This window comes from Rattus rattus, chromosome 16 (assembly GCF_011064425.1).
Source record: "Rattus rattus isolate New Zealand chromosome 16, Rrattus_CSIRO_v1, whole genome shotgun sequence".
In the NCBI taxonomy this organism is placed as follows: Eukaryota; Metazoa; Chordata; class Mammalia; order Rodentia; family Muridae; genus Rattus; species Rattus rattus.
Window position 1 is genome coordinate 12,705,728 of NC_046169.1, and position 22,550 is coordinate 12,728,277.

At 52.3% G+C, this 22,550-nt stretch overlaps 1 protein-coding gene across 1 annotated transcript in view; it reads right to left on the reverse strand.

Annotated features, from left to right (window-relative positions):
* Window positions 1-389: 389 nt before the first annotated feature.
* Window positions 390-22,550, reverse strand: part of LOC116885492 (kinesin-like protein KIF19) — a 46,732-nt gene continuing 24,571 nt past the window's right edge. Inside the window, exons 11-20 of the mRNA XM_032886782.1 lie at window positions 20,928-21,102; window positions 19,652-19,826; window positions 15,642-15,912; window positions 13,075-13,196; window positions 8,846-8,973; window positions 6,459-6,567; window positions 6,012-6,344; window positions 4,243-4,399; window positions 2,735-2,842; window positions 390-788 (exon numbers count right to left, since the gene is read on the reverse strand). Of these exons, the coding sequence (XP_032742673.1) occupies window positions 688-788; window positions 2,735-2,842; window positions 4,243-4,399; window positions 6,012-6,344; window positions 6,459-6,567; window positions 8,846-8,973; window positions 13,075-13,196; window positions 15,642-15,912; window positions 19,652-19,826; window positions 20,928-21,102 (1,679 nt within the window). The 3' untranslated portion in view covers window positions 390-687. The remainder of the gene's footprint in view (window positions 789-2,734; window positions 2,843-4,242; window positions 4,400-6,011; window positions 6,345-6,458; window positions 6,568-8,845; window positions 8,974-13,074; window positions 13,197-15,641; window positions 15,913-19,651; window positions 19,827-20,927; window positions 21,103-22,550) is intronic.

Here is a 22,550-nt window from a genome sequence, read left to right on the forward strand (position 1 = left end):
CAGCACCACATGACAGGTGTGGTGGCCCATGCCTGTAATCTCAGAAGGTAAGAGAGGAAGGCAGTAGGATCAAGAGTTTAAGGTCATCCTCAGCCACATTGCAAGTTCAAGGCCAGCCTGAGCTACATGAGACCCTGTGTCAAACGAACAAACAAGTCCAAATTCCTAAGCCCCTAAGTCGTCCCCATGCAGGCTCCAGTAAAAGCACAGCACACATTTCTCACTGGCCTGGCTGTTCCCTCTCGCCTCTCATCATTGGCTCCCATATCAGCATGGCTGGAGGCCCGGGAAGCTTGTAGGAGCTCGTAGGGAGAGACGGGCAGCAGGGAAAAGCAACCTTGCCTTCCCCAGTGCTGGCTTCCCCAGATGACCACTTGCAGACTGTTCAGAGGTTGGGGACACACTCTGCCATCCTTTCTAAGGCTGCTCAGACCTCCCCCAGGGACCTCCACAGCCTGAGTGTGAGCCATGGGCTGTCAATCATTGGAAAACAGGGAAGTGGAGTGGTCCCAGGAGCATCCTCAGCAACTGTAATGACCCAGGAGAGGCCCAAAGTCAACACGGAGTCTTGGACAGGTCCTTAGTCATGTAAGGTAACCCCAAGTCCTGAACGACTTCTCCATCTCCAGTCAGGTGTTGGGGTCCACCAGACTCTCGGCCTTCCAGGTGGCTGCCTCCTGCTGCCATCTACTTAGGACGCCTTGGCCTCTTGGCACTGCCACCTTGGAGCTTGGAAGGATTGTTGGGGGGCAGTGGGCTTTGACGTCGGCCTCTGCTGTCTGTAGACCCTGGGGTGGATGGGAGACTTTAGTTTGTTAACTGAAGAAGAGTCAGCACTCACCAGACATTGTGACTTTAGCTTCATCTGTGGCCACATGCAACTCAACACTCACAGAGCCTGAACTCGCCCTGTACACACACGCACGTGCACACACACACACATACACGTGCATACACACACACACACACACGCACACGCACACGCACACACACATACACACATGCAACTCAACACTCACAGAGCCTGAACCCCCCTGTACACTGCCTTGCCAGCACACACACACACACACACACACACACACACACACACACACGATACAGACACATACAGACACACACACACATGCACACACACATGCAACTCAACACTCACAGAGCCTGAACTTGCCCTGTGCACACACATGTGCACACACACATACACGCATACGCACACACACACACACACACACATATGCAACTCAACACTCAGAGCCTGAACTCGCCCTGTACACACACACACACACACACACACACACACACACACACACACACACACACACACACACACACACACACACACATTTGAGACAGGCAGTTTACTTCACCAACACCAACATCCTTCTCCAGCTATCACGTGTGACCAGAGAAGCTAGACTTCATGCAATGCCTTTCCTCCTCAATCTTCAGGCTGATTTGGCCTTCCATGCTCCCAAGTCTCTCAGGACCCTGTGTTTGATAACATGTCCAGCAGCTCTGGCCAAATGCAACAAAGATGGGCGCCTGTATGGACCCTTTCCTATCCCTCACACTCAAAGATACCGTATTAAACAGGCTGCCATTCAGCATGCTTGGCTACCCAATCAGATTCTTTCCCCCAGAGCCCTTTCATCCTTTTCCTCCAAACAGCAGCATGGCGGAGGGTAAGATGCAGCACCAGGAACTGAGGTCAGACAACAGGAAGGACTTCCCACTTGCATCCTACCCCTCAAAATCTTGGTAGTTGGATAGCCCAGGGATGCTTGACTTCGATGGCTTGGTTGTCAAGTGGTACAGTGGGTGACAAGATCGTACTAAGGACACCGAGGAAGCTTGCTGTCCCCAGGAGGGGGGTTGGGGAAGTTCTGGTTTCTCTATGTGAGATGAAGATGCTCACCAGCATGGCCGACCCCATGGCTGGGGTTTAGTAATGCACAGGACACCACACTGAGCTTTTTACACTGGATTCCAGGGATGTATGTCAGGTGCAGGGCAAGCGTGCACTGAGCTAACTATATGCCCAGCCCCAGTAAGAGAATTCTTTAAAAAGACTTTGGGAGATCATATGCAGAGGGTCGGAAATGGACTCACCTAGGTGCCCACCTGTCCACCAGACACCTAATCCCTGTTGTAACCCCCTGGTGCCACCTCCCCAGGACAGAGCCCGGAGACTCCATTCTCATCCAGAGCGCCCCCTGCGCCTTTCCACACACGGACTCCACTGAGCAGGGTGCCCCTCCATCTGTGTCCCATTCCCAGTTACAGCTCCTACAACCTTGAAGCCTGCTGACCTTCCTCCTCCTGGCCTTATCCAGCCCTCTCCTCTCCTGCCTGCCTTGACCTTTGACCTTCAGCTCCCTGCCAGCCACTCTGGACCAGACATCTCATTCAAAATTAAGGGATTAGGAATGTCAGGGAGCTTCTGCTGGGACAAGGACAGCTTGGGAAGCCACCGATCCCTAATGTCTCCCCCCAACCAGCAGAACAAGGAAGAAAGGGGGCTCAATGTCTGGCTTCCACTCACTACCCAGCTCTTCCCCCAACCCCCAACTTCCAAGAGCATTGCTGTCCCCCAAATGGGCGAAGGGCGTAGTTCACAAGCGGCAGAGGCCTGGAGAGTGGGAGGCTGCTGGCCCTCCATTGAGTCTCCCACAGAGAGGATGTGAGTGTCCAAGATGTCAGTGGGGTGGGGACAGGAAGACTGAGGTCAGACACTGACCTCGGATGTCACGTGGCAGGAGGGGAGGCCGGCTTGAGGCTGTGTTGCTCTGCCACATGGCGCTGGGGAAGGTGAAGCTGACCTCTGGCACTTGGAGCACGCTTTCCTCTGAAGGAGACAGCAGCAATGGGAAGTGTTATTTGTAGGAACTAGCTACTAGGCTGAGAGCAGAAACAAAGGTGTGGGGAAGAGACAGGCTCCTTCCTCAGTACCTCCCTGTGACTCCACAGGAGGCTGAGACACAGTGTAGGGGGAGTAGGGGAGATGGGAGGGGGAAGGGATGAGGGAAGGGGGAGGAGAGAGAGGGGGAGGGGAGAGAGAGGAACAGGGAGTGATGAAGATCACAGAGGAGGGAGGAGGAGGAAGAGGTAGATTTAGAGAAAGTATTTTGCTAAGTAGCCTGTATTGGCTTCAAACTCTCCATCCTCCTACCTCAGCCTTCCAAGAGTTGGTAGTACAGACAGGCAGCGGTTGCTGGCTGTGGAGACAGGGTGTCAGTATGTAGCCCAGGATGGCCTGCTACCCCTGATCCTAATATATGAGCCTCCTGAGTGCTGGGATCACAGGCTTAGAGTTTAATCCTTGAAGGACCACCTGGCGCTAATGTGCTCCATCATGTGTGTACATGCACATGCGGGTTTACATGGGTGCAGCGATCAGAGGTTGATACTGGATGCCACTTTCAGGTCATGGCTGGCTTTGGCTAGCTTTGTGCCTCTGCCCCCGCCCATTACTGGGGCTGCAGATGCACACTACAGCGCTGGGCTTTTCCGTGGTTGCTCAAGGCTGTGTGGCACTTTACAGACTAATGGTAGAAACCCACGTCTGTAAACAGAACAGTGCTGCCTGTGATCCCAGACCTCAGAAAGCTGAGGCAGGAGGATGGCAATCTGAAGAACGGTCTGGGCTACATAGCAAAATGTTTGTCAAAACAAATTAAGAAGAAAAAAAAGGAAAAGGGTTTCGGTTAGGCACGGTGGTCCATGCTTTAGTCCCAGCACTCAGGAGGCAGAGGCTACTGGATCTCTGTGAGTTCAAGGTCAGCCTGGAATACAAAGCAAGTGCCAGGGTAGCTAGGGTTACACAGTGTCTCACAGCTAGGTTATACCTGTCTCAAAAAAAGTTTCTATGTTTTATTTAAGTCGGGGTCTCACAGAGCCCAGGCTAGCCTCAAATCCACATATAACTGAGGAAAACCTTGAGCCTCTGATGAGCCTCCTCCACTTCCCGAGTGCTGGGCTCAAAAGTGTGTACCTCCACACACATCTGTGGTGCTGGAATGGAAACTAGGGCTCCACACATGCTAGGCAGACTCTACCAGTTCGACTCCATCTCAGCAGGTTGTAGGAGACGATCAGAGGGACCTTAACTTTCCAGCTTACCCAACAATTAAGGAAACTAGGAAAAACTAAAGCCAGAACTCAAACCAGAAGCCATACTGTTCACAGACTTTGGCCTTTATGGCTTGAGACAAGGGAAATATCATCTCTCTTTCTCTGATCCTATACCCGTGTGAAAACTGAGGCTGGGTTTCGTCTTGGAGGCCACAGGGACAGGGACGGCAGGGAAAAAGCTCCTCCCTGCTGGCTTCAGTGGCTGGAGGTGCGCTGGGGACAGCTGGCTCTCGGATGGATGTTCCATAGAGGGTTGATGTTTCTCCAGCGTCTGCAACTGGGAAAGGTACACAGAAAAGCAGAGTGTGAAGACGCCGAGATCATTGTCACTAAACACCTACTGTGTGCCAGGGTAACAGAATCACTGAACCAGCCTGAGTAAATGAGCAAATGGCTGAAGAGTCCGACTCCTCCCCTTTTCCCTTATGGAGGGCGTGATGGCTTAAATAGGCGGGGCTTCCATAGACTCATGGGTCTGAATGCTTGGCTCATGGGGAGTGGCCTTGTTGGAGGAAGTGTGCCAGTGTGGAGGAAGGCTTTGAGGTCTGCTGTGCTCCAGCTAGGCCTAATGTGGCACAGTCTCCTGCTGCTGCCTGTGGATCAAGATGTAGACCTCTCAGCAGCTTCTGCTGTACCACAGCTACCTGCGTGCCGCCATGTTTCCCACCATGCCGGAAATCGCCTAAACCTCAGACCTGTAAGCCAGCCCAACTAAACGCTTTCCTTTATAAGAGTTGTCTCTTCACAGCAATAAAACCCTAAAGCAGAGAGCTTTCTGGGGAATATGATACATGGGTTAGTGTATGGAATACAGCCCTCTCTTACATGAGTAGGCTTCAACCAATCAGTGAAGGCCCGAGTGGGACCGTAAAGCAAGCATTCCCCAGGTGAGAAAACCCTCCTGTCTTCCGACTAGAACACTAGGCTTTCCCTGCCCTCATAACTAAAAGGAGGAGCTTGTTTCTCCTCCCCTCCCCACTCCATTCCCCCTCCCAGCTCTCCAACCCCCACCAACTTCAGCTACTTCCTTTCCTTTATGTTGAACAAATCAGCTGATTGCTTACTTTTTTCTTTCTTGGTTTTTAGTGATTTGGATACAGGATCCCAGGCTGGCCTCGAACTCATGATCCTCCAGCCACAATTTTGTAAATTCTGGCATTAGAAGCCTGCATTATAATGTCCAGGCTTCATATTACCCTCAGGCCAGTAAATACCCTGTGTTCAGCAGAGGTTGGGACTTTGGCCACCAGAGTCAGAATATAGGCTGGCCAGGCCCTCCATTCCTAGCTAACTCCAAACTCTGGAAGCATTGGTAGTGGTAGACACAATGAATTAACTCTCACATGCTACTTAGAGTACTTGCTCTGAAGTTAACCAGTGACCCTCTCTGTAGGTTAAAATATAAGTACTGACTGGGAACATGGCTTAGTAGTAGATCATCTGCCTAGAATCTCCCAGTGAGGGGCTGGGGGCGTGGCTCAGTGGTAGAGCCCCTGCCTAGAATCCCCCAGTGAGGGGCTGGGGGCGTGGCTCAGTGGTAGAGTTCTTGCCTAATTTATGCAAGGCCCTGGGTTCTATCACTAGTACCACAAAAAGAAAAAAGGAGAAAGGAAGGGAGATATGATTGGCACATGAAAACTCTCAGGTCCCAGAGCTGCACTTCTCTCAGCACAGAGCTGCACAAAAACAAGTGGACACTGTAGGTCTGGGTCATGTAATGGGCTCAGGCACTGTGAAGGACTGGTTTGGGGGGGACATACTTTTCTTCTATCTCAACTGCAGGGGTCCCGAGCATGTGTGGCAGTATGAGTGGCCATCTGTCCTCCCTGCCTTCCTCTGCTGCTGACCTAGCCTACCCCAGCCATCGGCCACCAGTTGCGTACTTGTTGCAGGCTCCAGGTGAATGAGGGTGACCGCTTCCTCCCTGCCTTCCTATCCAGGGAGAGGTCCCTGCTGGGGCTGGCATGAGGCCATCTCCAGTCTGCAGGGCTGGGGTCCCTGGAGTCCAGGCAGCCGCCCTCCCTGTCATACACCTTGCAGCGCCGACTGGCTGCTATGAGAGCGATGCTCTTGGTGCCCAGGGCCATCTCCTTGAGGGCCTGGGCGCTCAGAGGTGGGCTGTTCATCTCCCCTGCTGGCTGTGGGGTCCTCAGCTCCAAGCCAGCCGTGGCCTGCAGCCTGGAGACCAGGCTCTTGGCACCTAGAGCACTCGGCTTCTGTGAAAGAGGAGCACAGGCCACCGTCAGCCACTGGAACCCCAGAAGCAGTCCCTCCCCATGCAGGTTGGCTGGGAAGGGGCCTCCCGTGCAGCTAGCACCCTGAATACCAACCTCAAGCATGGGGGGTGTCAGCAAGATGCGGAGGGCTGGCGGAGGGAGAAGAGAGTCTTGCTTTCCAAGCCTCCGCAAGGGAGTGCTTTTTGAGGACCTGTTCCCGTCACTGTGGATGAAGCAGGAGACAGTCGAGAACCCCTGGCTGCTGGAACATAGCCTGGGCAGCTAGGACCCAGCCTCAGCTGGTGTTGCAGCCCAGAGCACTGTGGTCCATGCATTATTGGGCAAGATGCTACGTTGCTATGGCTGGGGCCATACTGGCTCATCCATGCTGGTCACCTAAGCAGGTGACAACCAGCTAACCAGGGGAACAGCATAGGGTGATAGTGTGCCAGGCTCTGCAGCTAAGCTATTCAGTCTTGGATGTCAAGATGACAGGACACAGACTGACCACGTAAATGAAACTCTAGGCATGTCTATAAAGCGTCATCTAGACTGGGTTAACTGAGGTAGGGAGAGCCCTCCTCAGTCTAAGAGATACCATTCCATGGGGTCCTGGACTGAATTAAAAAGGAGAACCTGAGGTAACTATCAGCATCCATGCTTCTCTGCTGCTTAGCGGAGGCAGTCATGCCTTCTCCGTCATGAGGGAGTGTACCCTCAAACTGTGGCTTGGCAGGGACACCTGCCTAGAACCCCCAGTGAGGGACTAGGTCAGTGCATGGCTCTTGTCTGGAGTCCTCCTGTGTAACACTAGGGCCCGGCTGGGTTCAGGCCCTAATTACTGCAGGAAAGAAAAGGCAGGGGCCGCAGCCCACCTAGCACAGTGCTTGCCCAGTGTGCACGAAGCCCCAGGCTCCATCACATAAGTTGGACATGGAGGTGCACGCCTGTAATCCTAGCACTGGGGAGGTGGAGGCAGGAGGACTTCAAGTTCAAGATCATCCTCAGACACAGTGAGCTTAAGGCCAGCCAAGGCTACTTGAGACCCTGTCTCAAAAATTAGTCAACAAACAGAAACAAATGCAAAAAGAAGTTGAAGGGCAGGCAAGGTAGCACACACCTTTAATCCCTGCACTCAGGAGGCAGGGGCAGGAGGATCTCTGTGAGTTTGAGGCCAGCCTGGTCTACAGAGTGAGTTCCAGGACAGCCAGGGATAGATATATAGAGAAACGAAGTCTCAAAAAGAAAAGAAAAGAAAGAAAAGGATCTCGATGATGACCCTGCTCTGTCTTCCTCCCTCCCTTTCCTGCCCAGCACTGAAGGACACAGCAAGAAGGCAGCCATCTTCAGGCCAGGCAGGAGCCCCCCAGCCCCCCCCCACACAACTCCAGCAGGCTGACCTTGGACCCCTAGCCTCCACAACTGTGAAACAGTTCATGTTGTGTTTAACCCAGAATATGCCGTTTATTATGGCTATCTGAGCGACAAGGAAGTCATGTGGATTGGTCAGATGTGACCTATTAGAATTTACACACAGCCTATGGACATTTAAGTTGCCAGTGTGAGATTTTGTCTGTTGGAAAGTGCTATAGAAAAGAACAGAGGAAGGGGGGGAGAAAAAGAGGAGGGGGAGGAAGAGGAAGGGGAGGAGGGGAGGGAGGGGAGGAGAGGAAGAAGGGAAGTAGGGGAGGAAGGGAAGAAAGGGGAGGAGTGAGAGGAGGGGGAGGGAGGGGAGGAGAGGAAGAAGGGAAGTAGGGGAGGAAGGGAAGAAAGGGGAGGAGTGAGAGGAGGGGGAGGGAGGGGAGGAGAGGAAGAAGGGAAGTAGGGGAGGAAGGGAAGAAAAGGGAGGAGGGAGAGGAGGGGGAAGAAGGAAAGAAAGAAAGGGGAGGAGGGGGAGGAGGGCAGGGAAAAGTGGCACTGAACAGGACGGAAAGCACCAGGAAGTGAAAAAGCCAATTCCAGCCTCAGACTCTTCAAACTCCTGAGCCTCACCTCTGTCCCATGCAGCTGGGACCTCCTGTGGTGAGTTTATTACCCTTTAACTATGTATGTCTGTGCACATGCATAGAGCTGAGGCACATGTGTGTCCTCTGGCGTGTGCAGGTCAGGACAAGCTCAACTGTCCTTCTCCATGCACTGTGTACCTCACTATTTTGAAATGGAACCTGGAACTCGCCAGCCTGGTGAGGCTGTGTGGGCCAGTGAGCCCCAAGGTGCACACGCTATCCGGCCTGCTTCTCTCATGCAGGCTCTACGGATTGACTCAGGCCACGGTAATCGCCGTAATTGCGAGGCAAGCCCTTTCGCTGTCGAGTTATCGAGTTATCTCCTTAGCATGTCTACTTAAGACAAGCTCGGGAGGAGAACATGAGTCAGGGCCTGGAGGAGGGAGCTGGGCTCTGAGGTCAGCCCCTGGCTGTGGGCCAGCAGGTTACCTGAAAACCACAGCATCAGCCCCGCCTGGGTCGCTTTCGGTGCTCTAGCACGGGAGCCATGCCCACCTGTCTCTCTCCAGGAGCATCTGAGGCAGCTCAAATGTGGCCCCCCACGGGAGATCCCTCCTGTCACCCAGAGGCTCCCCGCTGGTCTCCTCAGTCGGTGGGGGTGACACGTTCATAATGGGGCCATCCTGGAAGAGAAGGAGCAGAGTTAGGACCTGAGAGCACAGGAGACTGTCACCAGACTGAAAGTCTCTGAGGTACCATGGAAAAGCTGGTGCACTCTCTCCGTCAAGGCTCAGAGGAAGCCGTGAGCCAGGGAGTACCAGCTGGGACTACTTGACCTCATTCACAGGAAGTTTCTAGAACCATCCAGCTGCAGTCCACTGTATGACAATGTTGCAGGGGCTGTCCACTGTATGACAATGTAGCAGGGGCTGGGGAGGAAAGAAGAGCTGGTGTTCGGTAAGTGGCAAGTTTTGATTTGGGAGGAAAAGAAGGTTCTAGAAGATGGGAGTGGCCTCACAGTGCTGTAATCATATTTGTTGAGTGGCAATGGAAGTCCTAGTGGCACACACCTTTTCTCCCAGCCCTTGAGAGGCAGAGGCAGTCAGATCTCTGTGACCTTGAGGCCAGCCTGGTCTACAGAGTGAGTTCTAGGATAGCCAGGGCTACATAGTGACACTCTGGCTAAAAACAGACAAAAGTGCATAAAATAAGAATAGTCAGAAAGGCGATAGAGCACTTGACAAGACTGTGCAAGACCCTGAGTTCACCCCTCAGGACCGCCCTGTCCCGAAAACAATGATAAAATTTAGGCACGATTTTCCACGCAAAAAAGAAGAGAGAGACTGTGGTGGTTGCTTTGAATTGTCACAATTCAATTTGTGACACAGTTTAGAGTCCCCTAGGCAGAGAGTATCAACGAGGGACCGGGCATGTGAGAGGGGGCCTGTGGGAATGTCTGTGGGGTTTTCCTAATTACAATTCATTGATGGGGGAAGACCCAGCCTGGAGCGGGCAGCACTCTTGGTTTGGGTCCTGCACTGTGAAAAGGGACTACGTGAGCTGAGTGCCAGGAAGCACACATGCGCTCCTCCTCTGCCCGTGACTATATATGTGGTAGTCAGGACCTAAGGAGCCATGCCCAGGAGGTTGGCTCTAGTATCTGCATTCCACAACCAAAAAAGGGAGAACTGCAGGTGGGCTTGCCCAAGAGCCTTGAGCAATCCAGGAGACATGACATCAGCACTCCCAGACACTGAGCCATCTTCAACACACCGGTCACCAGAAAGTCAGAGTGTGTGACGTCACCGTAGAGAGTAGGACTAAAGGCTCACTCTGGCAAGGGTGCCAATCGGTCTCCTGCCACGGGCCCACTTAGCCACACTGGGAAGAACTGCAGAGGCTGCCCCTGAGAGCTGGGCATCTGCTTGAAGAAGTAGACACTAGAGATGCCCATGGGTGTGTGAGGGGACCCTGTGCTGAGAACCAGAGCCCAGACCCCAGTGTGCTGGGCAGATTTTCACAGAAGCCAAATGCTTGTGTGGGCTCCATGTGCCAAAGATGGTTCTTTCAAAGGAACAGCAGGGCCGAGGGTGGGGCTCAATGGCCGAGCCACCCACAAGGCTCAGAGTTTCATCCTCAGTCAGACACGCATGCAGGCACGCACACGCATGCACGCACGCATGCACGCACTCACAGACTTACAGAGAGAGCATCAGGCACGCCGTAAACTGTGTTCTATCTGCCCATCATGTGTAATCCTGACAAGCAGCTCATTGAGCTCATCATGAGGAGCTGCCAATCTAGCCCCAAGTAGAGTAGCACCCTCAAGTGTTTGGCTGGGACACTGAGAAGTTACAGACCCTTCCAGACTGAGAAGATTAAGGAGATGTGATGGCTAAAGAAACATAGATCCCACGCTGGACTGCAAACTGGAAAAAGGCATGGGTACAAAAACCAGATATGTGGGCCAGGAGGGTTGGGGCCGGAGAGATGGCTTATAGGTCGAGAGCACTTGTTGCTCTTACAGAGGACCGAGTCTGGTTCACAGCAGCCATGTCTGACAGGTCACAATCTCCTGTAACTCCAGTGCTAGGGACACACACACACACACACACACACACACACACACACACACACACACAATCTAAACAACAACCATGAAAACCACTGGGCATTAGTTCCATGACAATGTACCTGCCTAGAATCCCCCAGTGAGGGGCTGGGGTATGGTTCAGTGGTAGAGCCCCTGCCTAGAATCCCCCAGTGAGGGGCTGGGGTGTGGCTCAGGGGTAGAGCCCCTGCCTAGAATCCCCCAGTGAGGGGCTGGGGTGTGGCTCAGTGGTAGAGCCCCTGCCTAGAATCCCCCAGTGAGGGGCTGGGGGCGTGGCTCAGTGGTAGAGCCCCTGCCTAGAATCCCCCAGTGAGGGGCTGGGGGTGTGGCTCAGTGGTAGAGCCCCTGCCCAGAATCCCCCAGTGAGGGGCTGGGTTATGACTCAGTGGTAGAACCCCTGCCTAGAATCCCCCAGTGAGGGGCTGGGGGCGTGGCTCAGTGGTAGAGCCCCTGCCTAGAATCCCCCAGTGAGGGGCTGGGGCGTGGCTCAGTGGTAGAGCCCCTGCCTAGAATCCCCAGTGAGGGGCTGGGGCTGTGGCTCAGTGGTAGAGCACCTGCCTAGAATTTCCCAGTGAGGGGCTGGGGGCGTGGCTCAGTGGTAGAACCCCTGCCTAGAATCCCCCAGTGAGGGGCTGGGGCATGGCTCAGTTGTAGCGTGCTTATCTAGCATCCACAAGGCCTTGGGTTTCATTTCCAACATCACAAAGGAAAAACAACAACAAATGATGCCTGGGTGCTAGGGACCAAAGGAGTGGGAAGGAAAACCAGCAGCAGAGCATCGGGATGCTTGGGGCAGGTAAGCTGCCTAGTGTGGTCCTACCGTGGTGAATGCTTGTCTTACCTGTTGGTACAAACCCACAGAATTAGGAATCAAGGTGAAGTGAAATGTAAACTGTGTCCTGAGGGGGCAGGATGGGCTGACACAGGTTCACGGATGGCAGCAAACAGATGCTGTCTGGAGGGGATGTTGACAATGGAGGAGTGGCAGACTGGGGTGGGGGGTCATTGGGAACTCTGATATGGCATGAGTTCAAAACTGCTGTAAAACCTCAGAGCCAGGCATCATGGCTCACACATGCAAACCCCAGCACCTGGGAGACTGAGGCAGGAGGATTTCAAGTTCTAGGGCAGCCTGTGTCAATGCCTCTCCAGGAAATATTCTACTTAAAGAGAGAGAGAGAGAGAGAGAGAGAGAGAGAGAGAGAGAGAGAGAGAGAGAGAGAGAGAGAGAGAGAGAGAGAGAGAACTGGAAACCATTTCCTCCCAACAGGAACCACAAGAACCTGGAGGGAGCACCTTAATTTCTGAGTTCCCTGAAGGATACATCCCAGAGCCTCTGAGACAGTAAGGCTTCCACCTGCCATGCTCAGGATTCCCTCGCACCAGCTTTGACCCACCTCAGATTCTTCAAGAGTATCCAAGGACTAGAGACACAACAGGAGAAAGTGGTGACCTCACCTAAAGGAGCAGCACCCTCACCCACCCAGATTCCAGTGGACACTGCTCTGCTATCTCCCTGGACAGGCTGTGGTCTTTAGTGTGTGCGTGTGCGTATCCATGTGTGCAGTGTGGATTTTGTTCATGTATGCATGCACATGTGGGAGAAGAGTCCATGTTGAGAGTAGACATAGACTTTGGGTGTTTTGTTTTGAGACAGGGTCCCTCACTGAACCTGGAACTCATCAGTTCAGCAAGAATGGCTGCTCTCGGGTTTGGGATTTAGCTCAGTGGTAGAGCGCTTGCCTAGGAAGCGCAAGGCCCTGGGTTCGATCCCCAGCTCCAAAAAAAAAAAAGAACCAAAAAAAAAAAAAAAAAAGAATGGCTGCTCTCTAAGCCCCAGGCATCTGCCTATTTCTGCCTCTCCAGCCCCAGGAGGGCAGACACATCCTGCCCTGCTCAGCTTTTTTTAGTGCGTCCGGTGCCTGGGTTCTTAGGCTTGCACAGTGAGCACTTTACCGACTGAGCTTACCCCCTGGTCCTGGACCCGGTCTGTCTGTGCAGCCTGGAGCTCAGCACGTGCTCCACATGCAACTGACCCGATACGTGGATGTCTTAGTTTCCTTCTCCACTCCCTTGGTGCCCTGCGCAGCCCAGCACAGGCTGGCCCTGAGCAGAGCATGATGGGATGTTGTTGACCATGGCATCAGCCAGAGGTGGGGGAAGTAAGACTCACTTGGAGCGAGCTGGACATTACTGAGAGCTGCAGCAGCAGTCGGTCCAATGTGCCCTCGCCCAGCTCCCGGGAGTAGAGTCGGTATTGCTGCTCCAGAGGCTCCGGGACTGAGAGGCCTTTGTCTGAGAAAGCAGGGAGCAGTCATCAGAATCCGCTAGAACACATCAGCTCAGGCACATGAAAACCGCTACCGTGTGCCAAAAAGGCAACGCCCAGCCTGAAACGTTTAAAGGGGAGAAGCTTCCTGGGCAGAGCTCTTCTTCTGCGGGATACTGTCTTTTAAACGTGCACACATCTTAAATTATTTTTTGAGTCAGGGTCTCATGTTGTTCAGCTGGCCTTGAACTCACTACGTAGCTGAGGATAACCTTGAACTCTCTGATCTTCCTATGTGTACCTGCCGAGTGCTGGGATTACAGATGAGAGCCACCATACTTGGCTTATACAGTGCTGGGAACAGAATCCACAGTCTCATGAACGCTAGTCAAGCATTGTACAAACCGGGCATCCCCAGCTCTATTACATATATATGTGTGTGTGTGTGTATTACATATATATATGTATATGTGTGTGTGAATAGTATATATGTGTGTGAATATATGTATTATGTATATGGTTTTTTGAGACAGGGTTTCTCTGTGTATCTGAGGCTGTCATGGAACTCCCAAGCCCTGTTTTAATTTATTGTGATATTTTTGTGTGTGTAATATTAAAGATAGAGTTCAGGGTCTTTGGGGGAATGGGTGAGTAGAGTCTCACTGTGCCACCCTGACTGGTTCAGAACTCGCTATGTAGATCAGGGTGGCCTTGGTCCGTGGGCCTCTGCCTCCTGACTACTGGGATCAAGTGCATGCTCCATTACACCTGGAAAGTCCAGAACATCAAACATGCTAAGCAAACACTCTACCGCCCAGCCAGCCACACCTCAGCTGAAGTTTAAAATTGTTCTCTATTGTGCTGAAAACATAGGGCATGACAAAATAGGATTGGGCTATGCATGGAGAGCACTCAAGTGGCACGGGAAATGCCCTGGCACAGGTGTGATGCCCTGGCACAGGTGATGCCCCCTGGCACAGGTGTGATGCCCTGGCACAAGAGATGCCTCCTGGCTCAGGTGTGATGCCCTGACACAGGTGATGCCCTGGCACAGGTGACGCCCTGGCACAGGCGATGCCCCTTGGCACAGGTGTGATGCCCTGGCACAGGTGATGCCGCCTGGCACAGTGATGCCCTGGCACAGGTGACGCCCTGGTTTCTATTTCTAGCATCACCAAAATAGGAAAGGAAGGAGGGGGCAGAAAAGACTGATAATGATTCTAAAGTATAAATAAAATTTCAGCTAAAAATAAAAGGCCAACTTCTGGACCTATACCCAAAAGAACTGCAAAACGGTGTAGTGTGCAAGACTCAATATGGCCAGGCGCTGGTGATGCACAGCTTTAATCCCGACTCAGGAGGAGAGGCAGGGGGATCTCTGAGTTGGAGGCCAGCCTGGTCTACAGAGTGAGTTCCAGACAGCCAGGGATATACAAAGAAATAGAAAGAAAGAAAGAAAAGAGAGAGAGAGAGAGAGAGAGAGGGGGAGGGAGGGGAGGGAGGGAGGGAGGGGGCGCTGGAGAGATGGTTCAGCGGTTAAGAGCACTGACTGCTCCTCCAGAGGTCCTGAGTTCAATTCCCAGCAACCACATGGTGGCTCACAACCATCTGTAATGAGATATGATGCCTTCTTCTGGTGTGTCTGAAGACAGCGACAGTGTACTCACATACATAAAATAAAAATAGTATATGTGAGTCCCAGGCAGCCTGGTCTACATGGTGTGACTCTGTCTCAAAACGAATAAAGAGATACATAAAAAGTCCAGGGCTGGACCCTGAGGAGGCTGAAGTTGGAGAGTCTGGAGACAGCCTGAGTTAAGTAAGGCGGGTCCTGGGAAGGAAGGGAAGATTAAAGAAGAGGTGGGGCGGGATTGAGTGGGTGCAGGGAGCCGGCTACAATAAGCAGCCTGGTGGCAGCTGGGCTTTATGCTTGGGGACTTAGGGACTGCCCTATGTTTTCAGACAGATTCTGGTTCATCTGTTGTGCTGGGAATTGAACTCTGAGCTCTAAGGTCGCTATGTATGCTCTCTAACAAGGAGTTATGTCCCCAACCCTTCCATCTCCTGTGTGTGTGTGTGTGTGTGTGTGTGTGTGTGTGTGTGTGTGTGTGCATGCCTACATGTGTGTAGTGGTCAGACGACAACCTCAGGCATCATTCTTCAGGCACCATCCACCTTTTGTTTAAGACAAGGGCTCCCCTTAGCCTGGAACTTTGCCAAGTAGGCTAAGCTAGACAGCCATGTTGCTCTAAGGATCCACCTGTCCCCACGGCCCACCTGCCATCAATGCAGCTACATGCGTGTGCCACCACGTTCAACTTTTTAATGAATTCTGGGGCTCGAACTCTGGTCCCCACACTTGTATGATAAACGCTTTGCTGTCTGAGCCATTTCCCCAGCCCTCGTCCTGTGGTTTCTCTCTCTAGACCGTAGAATCGCTTGATCCTCCCTACACGCCAAGCTGGCCTCACCCTGCATCAGCTGTCGCTGCCCCTGGATGACCTCTTCACACAGCAGCCGGTGCTGGTGATAGCGCTGGATCACGAAATCCTTCTGGCATAGCAGGTTCTTACGGCAAAGGTTGTCCGCCTGAAGCTCCGTGTTCTCCACCTCCAGCTCGTGGGCCCTGCACAGCAGCTGCAGGACCTCCCGCTGGTCCTCACTGGTCACCTGCCTGGGCAGCAGCTTCTCCATCTGTGAGGCCTTCTGCTTGGCATGGGCCAGGCGCTGCTCTAGCCCAGCCTGGGGAAGATAAGGAGAGCTCAGGGCCATCACTGACACCAGTTAGTCATCCTCATGAGACACTGATGAGGTCTGTTTGACAGGACCTAGAATTACCTAGAAGGCAAGCGTGAGCATCAACACAAACTAGGTAGCCTCTGGCCATGCTCATGAGGGATTATGTTGATTAGGTTATTTGGGGGCGGGAAAACCCACCTTACAAGGGGTTCTGTACGGAATGACAAAGAGAAAGTGAGCTGAGTCCCAAGCATTCATCTCTCTCTGCTTCCTGACTGTGGATACAATGTAACCGGCTGTCTCACCCACCTTCTACCATGCCTTCCTCACCATGATGGACTGTGAACCCTTAGACTGTGAGCAAAGAGAAAACCCTTAAGTTGCGCGGTCAGGCATTCTAATCCAGCAACAAGAAAAGTGTCTTAGCTCCATCCCCAGAACTAACCACATTTTCTATCTTCAAAATCCTGATGTTTTAACCTACCTATGTATGGAGCCTTGCTGATCCTGGAGGGACCAAGCCAGCTTCTGGATGCAGTGAACAGCTCACCGAGAGCTTGTTCTTCAAGTGCAAACCCATCTGTGCAGAGCTCAGTCCTTAGGGGTAGAGCCTCTCAGCTACCACTCAGCGCCCTAATTGCCCTGAAATAGTGTCAGGCCTCCCGGGGCAGCACTGGAGCACCAGAGCTCACAGTGCCAAACAGAACAATGAATGCACTCTGAATCCTAGCCTGAGTAGCTCCATCGTGCAGCAAGCAGATGTCTAGCTGTTCTGTGTGCCAACCTGCAGCGAGATAAGCCATGCTTCCTGTGGCTGGCCAGTGTTTTCCTTAGACCAGCAGAATCCTGGGGAAGGGCAAAGACAGAGTACATATAAGCATAGAACCTTCCAGAGCTGGCTTGCTGTGCAGTGTGCTGTCTGAACCTATAGACTGGACAGATGGGCCAGCAGGTATAAGAGCACATACTGCCCTTACAGATGTGAGTTCTATCTTCTGTACCCATACCAGCTGACTCACTGCTGCCTGCAACTCTAGCCCTAGGGGATCTGACGCCCCCTTCTGGCCTCCTCAGAAACTGGCACTTAACGTGCATATGTACCCCCCGCCCAAATACACATACATACATCCAAACGTATAAATAAAAATTTAAACAAATAAGTATTTTCTAGAGAAAATAAAATAGGAGCTTGGTAGGCAGGGTGCTGGCAACTTTATAGAAAATGTGGCCATCTGAGAGCACACCACGCCCTGAGGAACCCTGAATAAACTCGTTTCACTCCTCGAACTGAACTCGGATGAGTCTTTCTCCTTGCCACCCCTTCCTTTTTAGCCGGAGTCTCACATAGCCTAGGCTGGCCTTAAACTCAGTATGTAACTGGGGATGGCCTTGAACCTCTGGTTCTCATGAGTGCTGGAATTATAGGCGTGCACCACCAAAAGTGTAGTTTACACACTGCTGGAGATGGAACCTGGGGCACGGTGCTGACTACACCAGAGCTCTCCCAACTGAGCCTCATCGGCAGCCTCTGAGTGAGTCACGAGCTGTTAGGGCTGCTCCGGTTTGGGGCCAACTGTTCACTTCGTATCTCCTCAGAAATGCAGCTAATGATAAGCTTGTCTACACAGCCCATCTGCTCCTTCCCGCAGAAACCACAGTGGGGCTCTTGGCCACCTTTTCTACTCGCTTCTCCTAGCTCCCGAACCACCCTAGTACTCCTGCGTGGGGCCGTGTGAGCTGTGGAATGGCAGATTCCTCCTACTGGGAACTGTTAAGTGGCAAACCGCCTTTCCAACTGCAGGAAACAGAGCCACCCACCTCACACTGGGACATGCCTCCAGAGTGTCCCATATCACAAAGCTGTGGGCCACACTCCACATCCTGATCCTCTCAAGCAGGGAATTAGGGAGAGCTCAGGCTCAGCTTGTCCACCACAGGCCTCCTGACCTGACCCTGGAGAAAATGAACTGGAAGCCCTTGAGACTTGCCCATGGCCTGTCTACCCACCAGGCGAGGCCCCGGCTCTCTGTATATAGCTGTGGATGTACGCTTGTTTCTGTATGTGTCTGTACACACAAGGGTGTGTGCGTGTGTGTGTGTGTGTGTGTGTGTGTGCGTGTCCTTGATGTAGATGCTGACCGTGCCGATAAGACACCTTCCCAGCAACCTTTATCTCTTCATCCTGGAGTCTGCTTGGGTGACTCAGCAAAGAAACTATCGCACCACTCAACTTACTCCACAGGGGTCCCAGACAGTCACATGGGGCTCAGCCTGCCTTGCACGTCCAGAGTCTTGGTTCCCAAGGAATGGGCGGATAACAACTGAGACAGATGTGTTCTGCCACTGTTCTTTTTTTTTTTTTTTTTTTTGTTTGGGGCTGGGGATCAAACCCAGGGCCTTGCGCTTCCTAGGCAAGTGCTCTACCACTGAGCTAAATCCCCACCCCCTTCCTCCCAACTCCTCTCCAAGCATCCTCCCTAAAGTCCTCTCCAACTCCCTTCCATCAGGCCTCCCTCTGGCCCTCCCTGCTCCCCTGACATCTAGCAACTCCTGAGGTCCTCCCTAACTGCCCTCCATCCAGCCTCCCCTCAGTCCTCCCCAACTATCTGGACTCCTCTTAAGCCCTCTTCCGGTCCCCTCTCCACGGCCTCCTGAGTCTCCCCTCCTCTGCCCACTTACACCTGTTCTGGTGACTGTCGCTCCCCTGATGATGTCTCTTCTCCTCAGATCATGAGTTCAGGGCCCAGGACACAGCAGTTCTCATTGAAGTCCCAGGGCCCGGACTCAAGATAGACACTTAGAGCCTTGTTTTTGCTTATCCGATCGTTTGCTTTGTTGAATGACAGGCTACCTATGCAGGCTCTGGAGAGCCACGACTGCCACCGCAGGCTCCTTCGCGAGTTGATATCTGAATTTCCCCTGGAGGGTCATGTCGTCCATTTGATAGACTTCAGACTCAGACAGGAGACATCTCCCTTGTTCTTAAAAGGTATAGTCACGACACTCAGGAGGCAGAGGCAGGTGGATCTCTGTGAGTTGGAGGCCAGCCTGGTCTACAGAGTGAGTCCCAGGACAGCCAGGGCTACACAGAGAAACCCTGTCTCAAAAAAAAAAAAATGTCTGAAATCTAATCACTAATTAGAAGTGAGGTGACACGAGCCTGACTGCTGTGGGAAGGTATGACAACATGAAGGGCCACTGCTTTGGTGGCATAGCCTTTAGGAGAACTAAATACCTCCAGCTTTTTAACAATCTGACATGGCTGGACACTTCCGCCGCTTTCTGAGGACACGCCCATTTCTGAGGACACGCCCACCAGCATTTAGCTAAGGAGCCGCCCAGTTCCTGCCACCACTGCTCTTCCCCCAAAGCTTCCTCAAGAGAGAGTTTTGTAAGTTTCCTAAGCTGAGTTGAAGCGCTAGCCAGCTAGGGGATAAACGGCTCTTGTAAAGAACCAGCTCTCGCCCACCCAGACAGTGCCTCATGCATCCAGGCTGACCAGGGATGACCTTGGACGTCTGATCCTCCCGTCTCTGCTTCCGAGTGCTGGGATTACAGGTGTCTGGCGTCACACCTGCTGCCAGGGATGGAACCCTGGACCTTGTGCTTGCTGAGCAAACCTCTACCATCTGAGCTTCGTCTCAGCGCTGGGCGAGGTCTCCGGGTCCAGGTACTCTCAAAGAGTTGCCTGGCTCAGATACGCACCGTTCCCGTGACTGAGCGCTGCGTCCTTCTTCCTCACCTTGAGGGCTGCTGTTTTCTGCTGTTCGGCCAAGAGCAAATTCACCTCCTCTCTGGCCAGAGCCACCTCTGGGGGCTCAGAAGCCTCGACTTCCTCTCCGTCAGCATCCACCGGCTCCTTGTCCTTCTCACTCTTGTCCATGTTTGTGTGGTGGTGGGTTTTCTCCCGCTCCCAGCTGCAGCCAGGACACAGGTTTCGGGGGTCAATTGTGCTGGAGCCGAGAGTTCTACATCTCACGTCCAGAGCGCTCCAGACTTACTAGCCTTCTCACAGACACAAAATAACGAAAGAGAGGAATTGGTTTCCTTATATTTTTCCCACATATATTTCCCTGCCAGAGTCAACCATGGCAAAACACGTCTCTCGGATCCTTGCTGTCCTCAGGGCACAGCTGTGTGACCAGGGACACTAGGAGGAGAGTAGCTAGGCTCCGCTAGCAAGGGTACCACACTGAGCCTAAACAGAATCCCCAGAAAATGGGCAGGAAAGGAAGATTAAGGAAGCCTCAGCCAGAGATGCCTGACCAGAAAGGGACAAGACACTGTGATTGCATTGTTGAAGTTTAGAATCGTTCTGGTGTAAGGACTGTGCTGTCTGTGTAGTTGAAAGGAGAGAAGAAAGATGAGGAGGAGGAGGATAAAGTGTGGTGATGAACACTTGTCATCCCAGCGCTCAGGAGGCCGAAGCAGAAAGATCACAAGTTCGAGGCTGGCTAGCCTAAGTTATATAGCAAGACCTTGCTCCAAGCAAAGAGGGTGAAGGGAAGGAGAAAGGAAGAGGAAGGGAAGAGAGAAGAGGAGGGGAGAAAGGGAAGAAGGGAATTGTGGGAGAAGCAAGAGAAAGGGTGAAGGAAAGCCAGGGTTTGAGTGACAGTGCTATCTGAAGTCACCCATAAGTAAATGGCCTGTGTCCAGGTTTTTTCAGGACTTTGGAGGAACACCCACTGCCCCAAGTTAATAACTGCTGGTGCCCCTTTTACCTCCAGGTGCACCCCAGCTATTCCCTGCATGGAGTCACGCTGTCTTCAGAGCAGAATGCATGTGGGTAAGTGGACAGTGGAAAAGAGAGCGTGTTAATAATTACTGAGCCCCTCGGCTGGCTCCAGATTCCAGCCATAAGAGGTCCAAGGGAGCGAGAAGTGTCTCATGCTTGGCTCATGACAAGAGAGGAATAGACAGGGGACCTGTCTTCTTGGGGACCTGCAGATGGTAGCAACCAGTGCCCACTTTGTTCCTTGGCTTCCCTTCTGGGATGTGCTATGCAGCAGGATACTCACTCTGCGATGGTCAGGAGGTGGCGAGACATGTCTATGTGCAGCTCAATGTTGGTATTTTCCAGCTCCACCAGGCTGCGCCGCATCTCCATCTGCTCCTTGAAAGCCCCAATAAGCTGCGCCCGGATCTTGTTCATCTGTAGGCGACTGTCCTCCTCTGCATCCTGGGGGACTGTGACTGCAGGTGGGGAGAGGCATGGCTCTACTAGGAGCACTGCCAGTCATGTAAGCATGAACTCCATGCTCACCCACCAAAATGGGCCATGCGGCCATGGGCATGGTGGATGGATGGAGGATGGGAAGGGTTGGTGTCTTGGTGAGAGGATGTAGAGATGGGTGGATGGATAGATAGGTGAGTAATTGTTGGTGTATAGATGGATGAATGGATGGACTTTTGTGAGGACAGATGGATGGGTAGATGGATGGATGGGTAGATGGATGGATGGATGCATTGATGGATGGATGGTTAAGTGGGCAGAGGGATGAATGAATAGGGAGATGGGTAGGTAGATGATGGACGATGGACAGATGGATGGACAGATGGACGGATGAATGGATGGATGACAGATGGACAGAAGGATAGATGGATGGACAGATGGATGGATAGATGGCTAAGTCGGCAGAGGGATGAATGAATGGGGAGATGGGTGAGTAGATGATGGATGGGTGGGTAGATGGATGGATGGACAGATGGATGGACATATGGACAGATGGATGGATGGGTAGATGGCTAAGTGGGCAGAGGGATGAATGAATGGGAAGCTGGGTGAGTAGATGAATGTATATTTGGGCAGATGGATGGATGTGGAGATAGCTAGGGGGATAAATGTTTGTATGAGTAGATGAATAGATGATGGATGTATATGATGGTTAATGTATGGATGGATAGGTATGGGTAGGTGGATGGATACACTGATGGAGAAAGGCATGTAGATGAGTAGTTAAATGGATGATACACAGATAAGTAAGTGGAATACAGTCAATGGGTGTATGTAATGGTCTCACTTCTTCTTGAAAAGCCTTCATTTTGTCCAACTGATATATTACCCACTTGATGCACATCTCAAATCCCCCAGCATTAGCCTTTTGGTTAGTCCAAGAAGTGAAAACTATTTCGGCTTACATCCGAGTTTCCTGAAGTATTAGAGATTCCCCATCTACTTAGAATTCTGTACGACTGACAAGATGGCTCAGTGGGTAGAGGTGCCTGCAGCCAAGCCTCCCAACCTGAGTTCAATTCCCAGAAGCCACATGGTGGAAGGAATGAACTGATTCCTGAACTTGTCCTGTGACTTACACACACACACACACACACACGTAACGACTAAAATGAAAACGGAACTAATTCCTCTGCTTGTTTATTTTTATTGATGTTAGAAGTCCTTTATAAATTATGGCAAAACTTATCTTCATAAACCAAAGAACGTGTACGTGGTGTGTGTGCTATGCCTAAGGACTTGACTTTGGTACCTTTGTCCTTTGGGGGTGGAGGGTTACGGCTGTCTAGTCTGTGTACATGTCGATGTGGGTCTGTGTGTGCATGCATGCAGTCATATGTGCCTATGTTGTGGAGGCCAGAGGTCAGTGCTGGTGTCTTTGCTAGTCTCTCCCCACCTTGATTTGAGA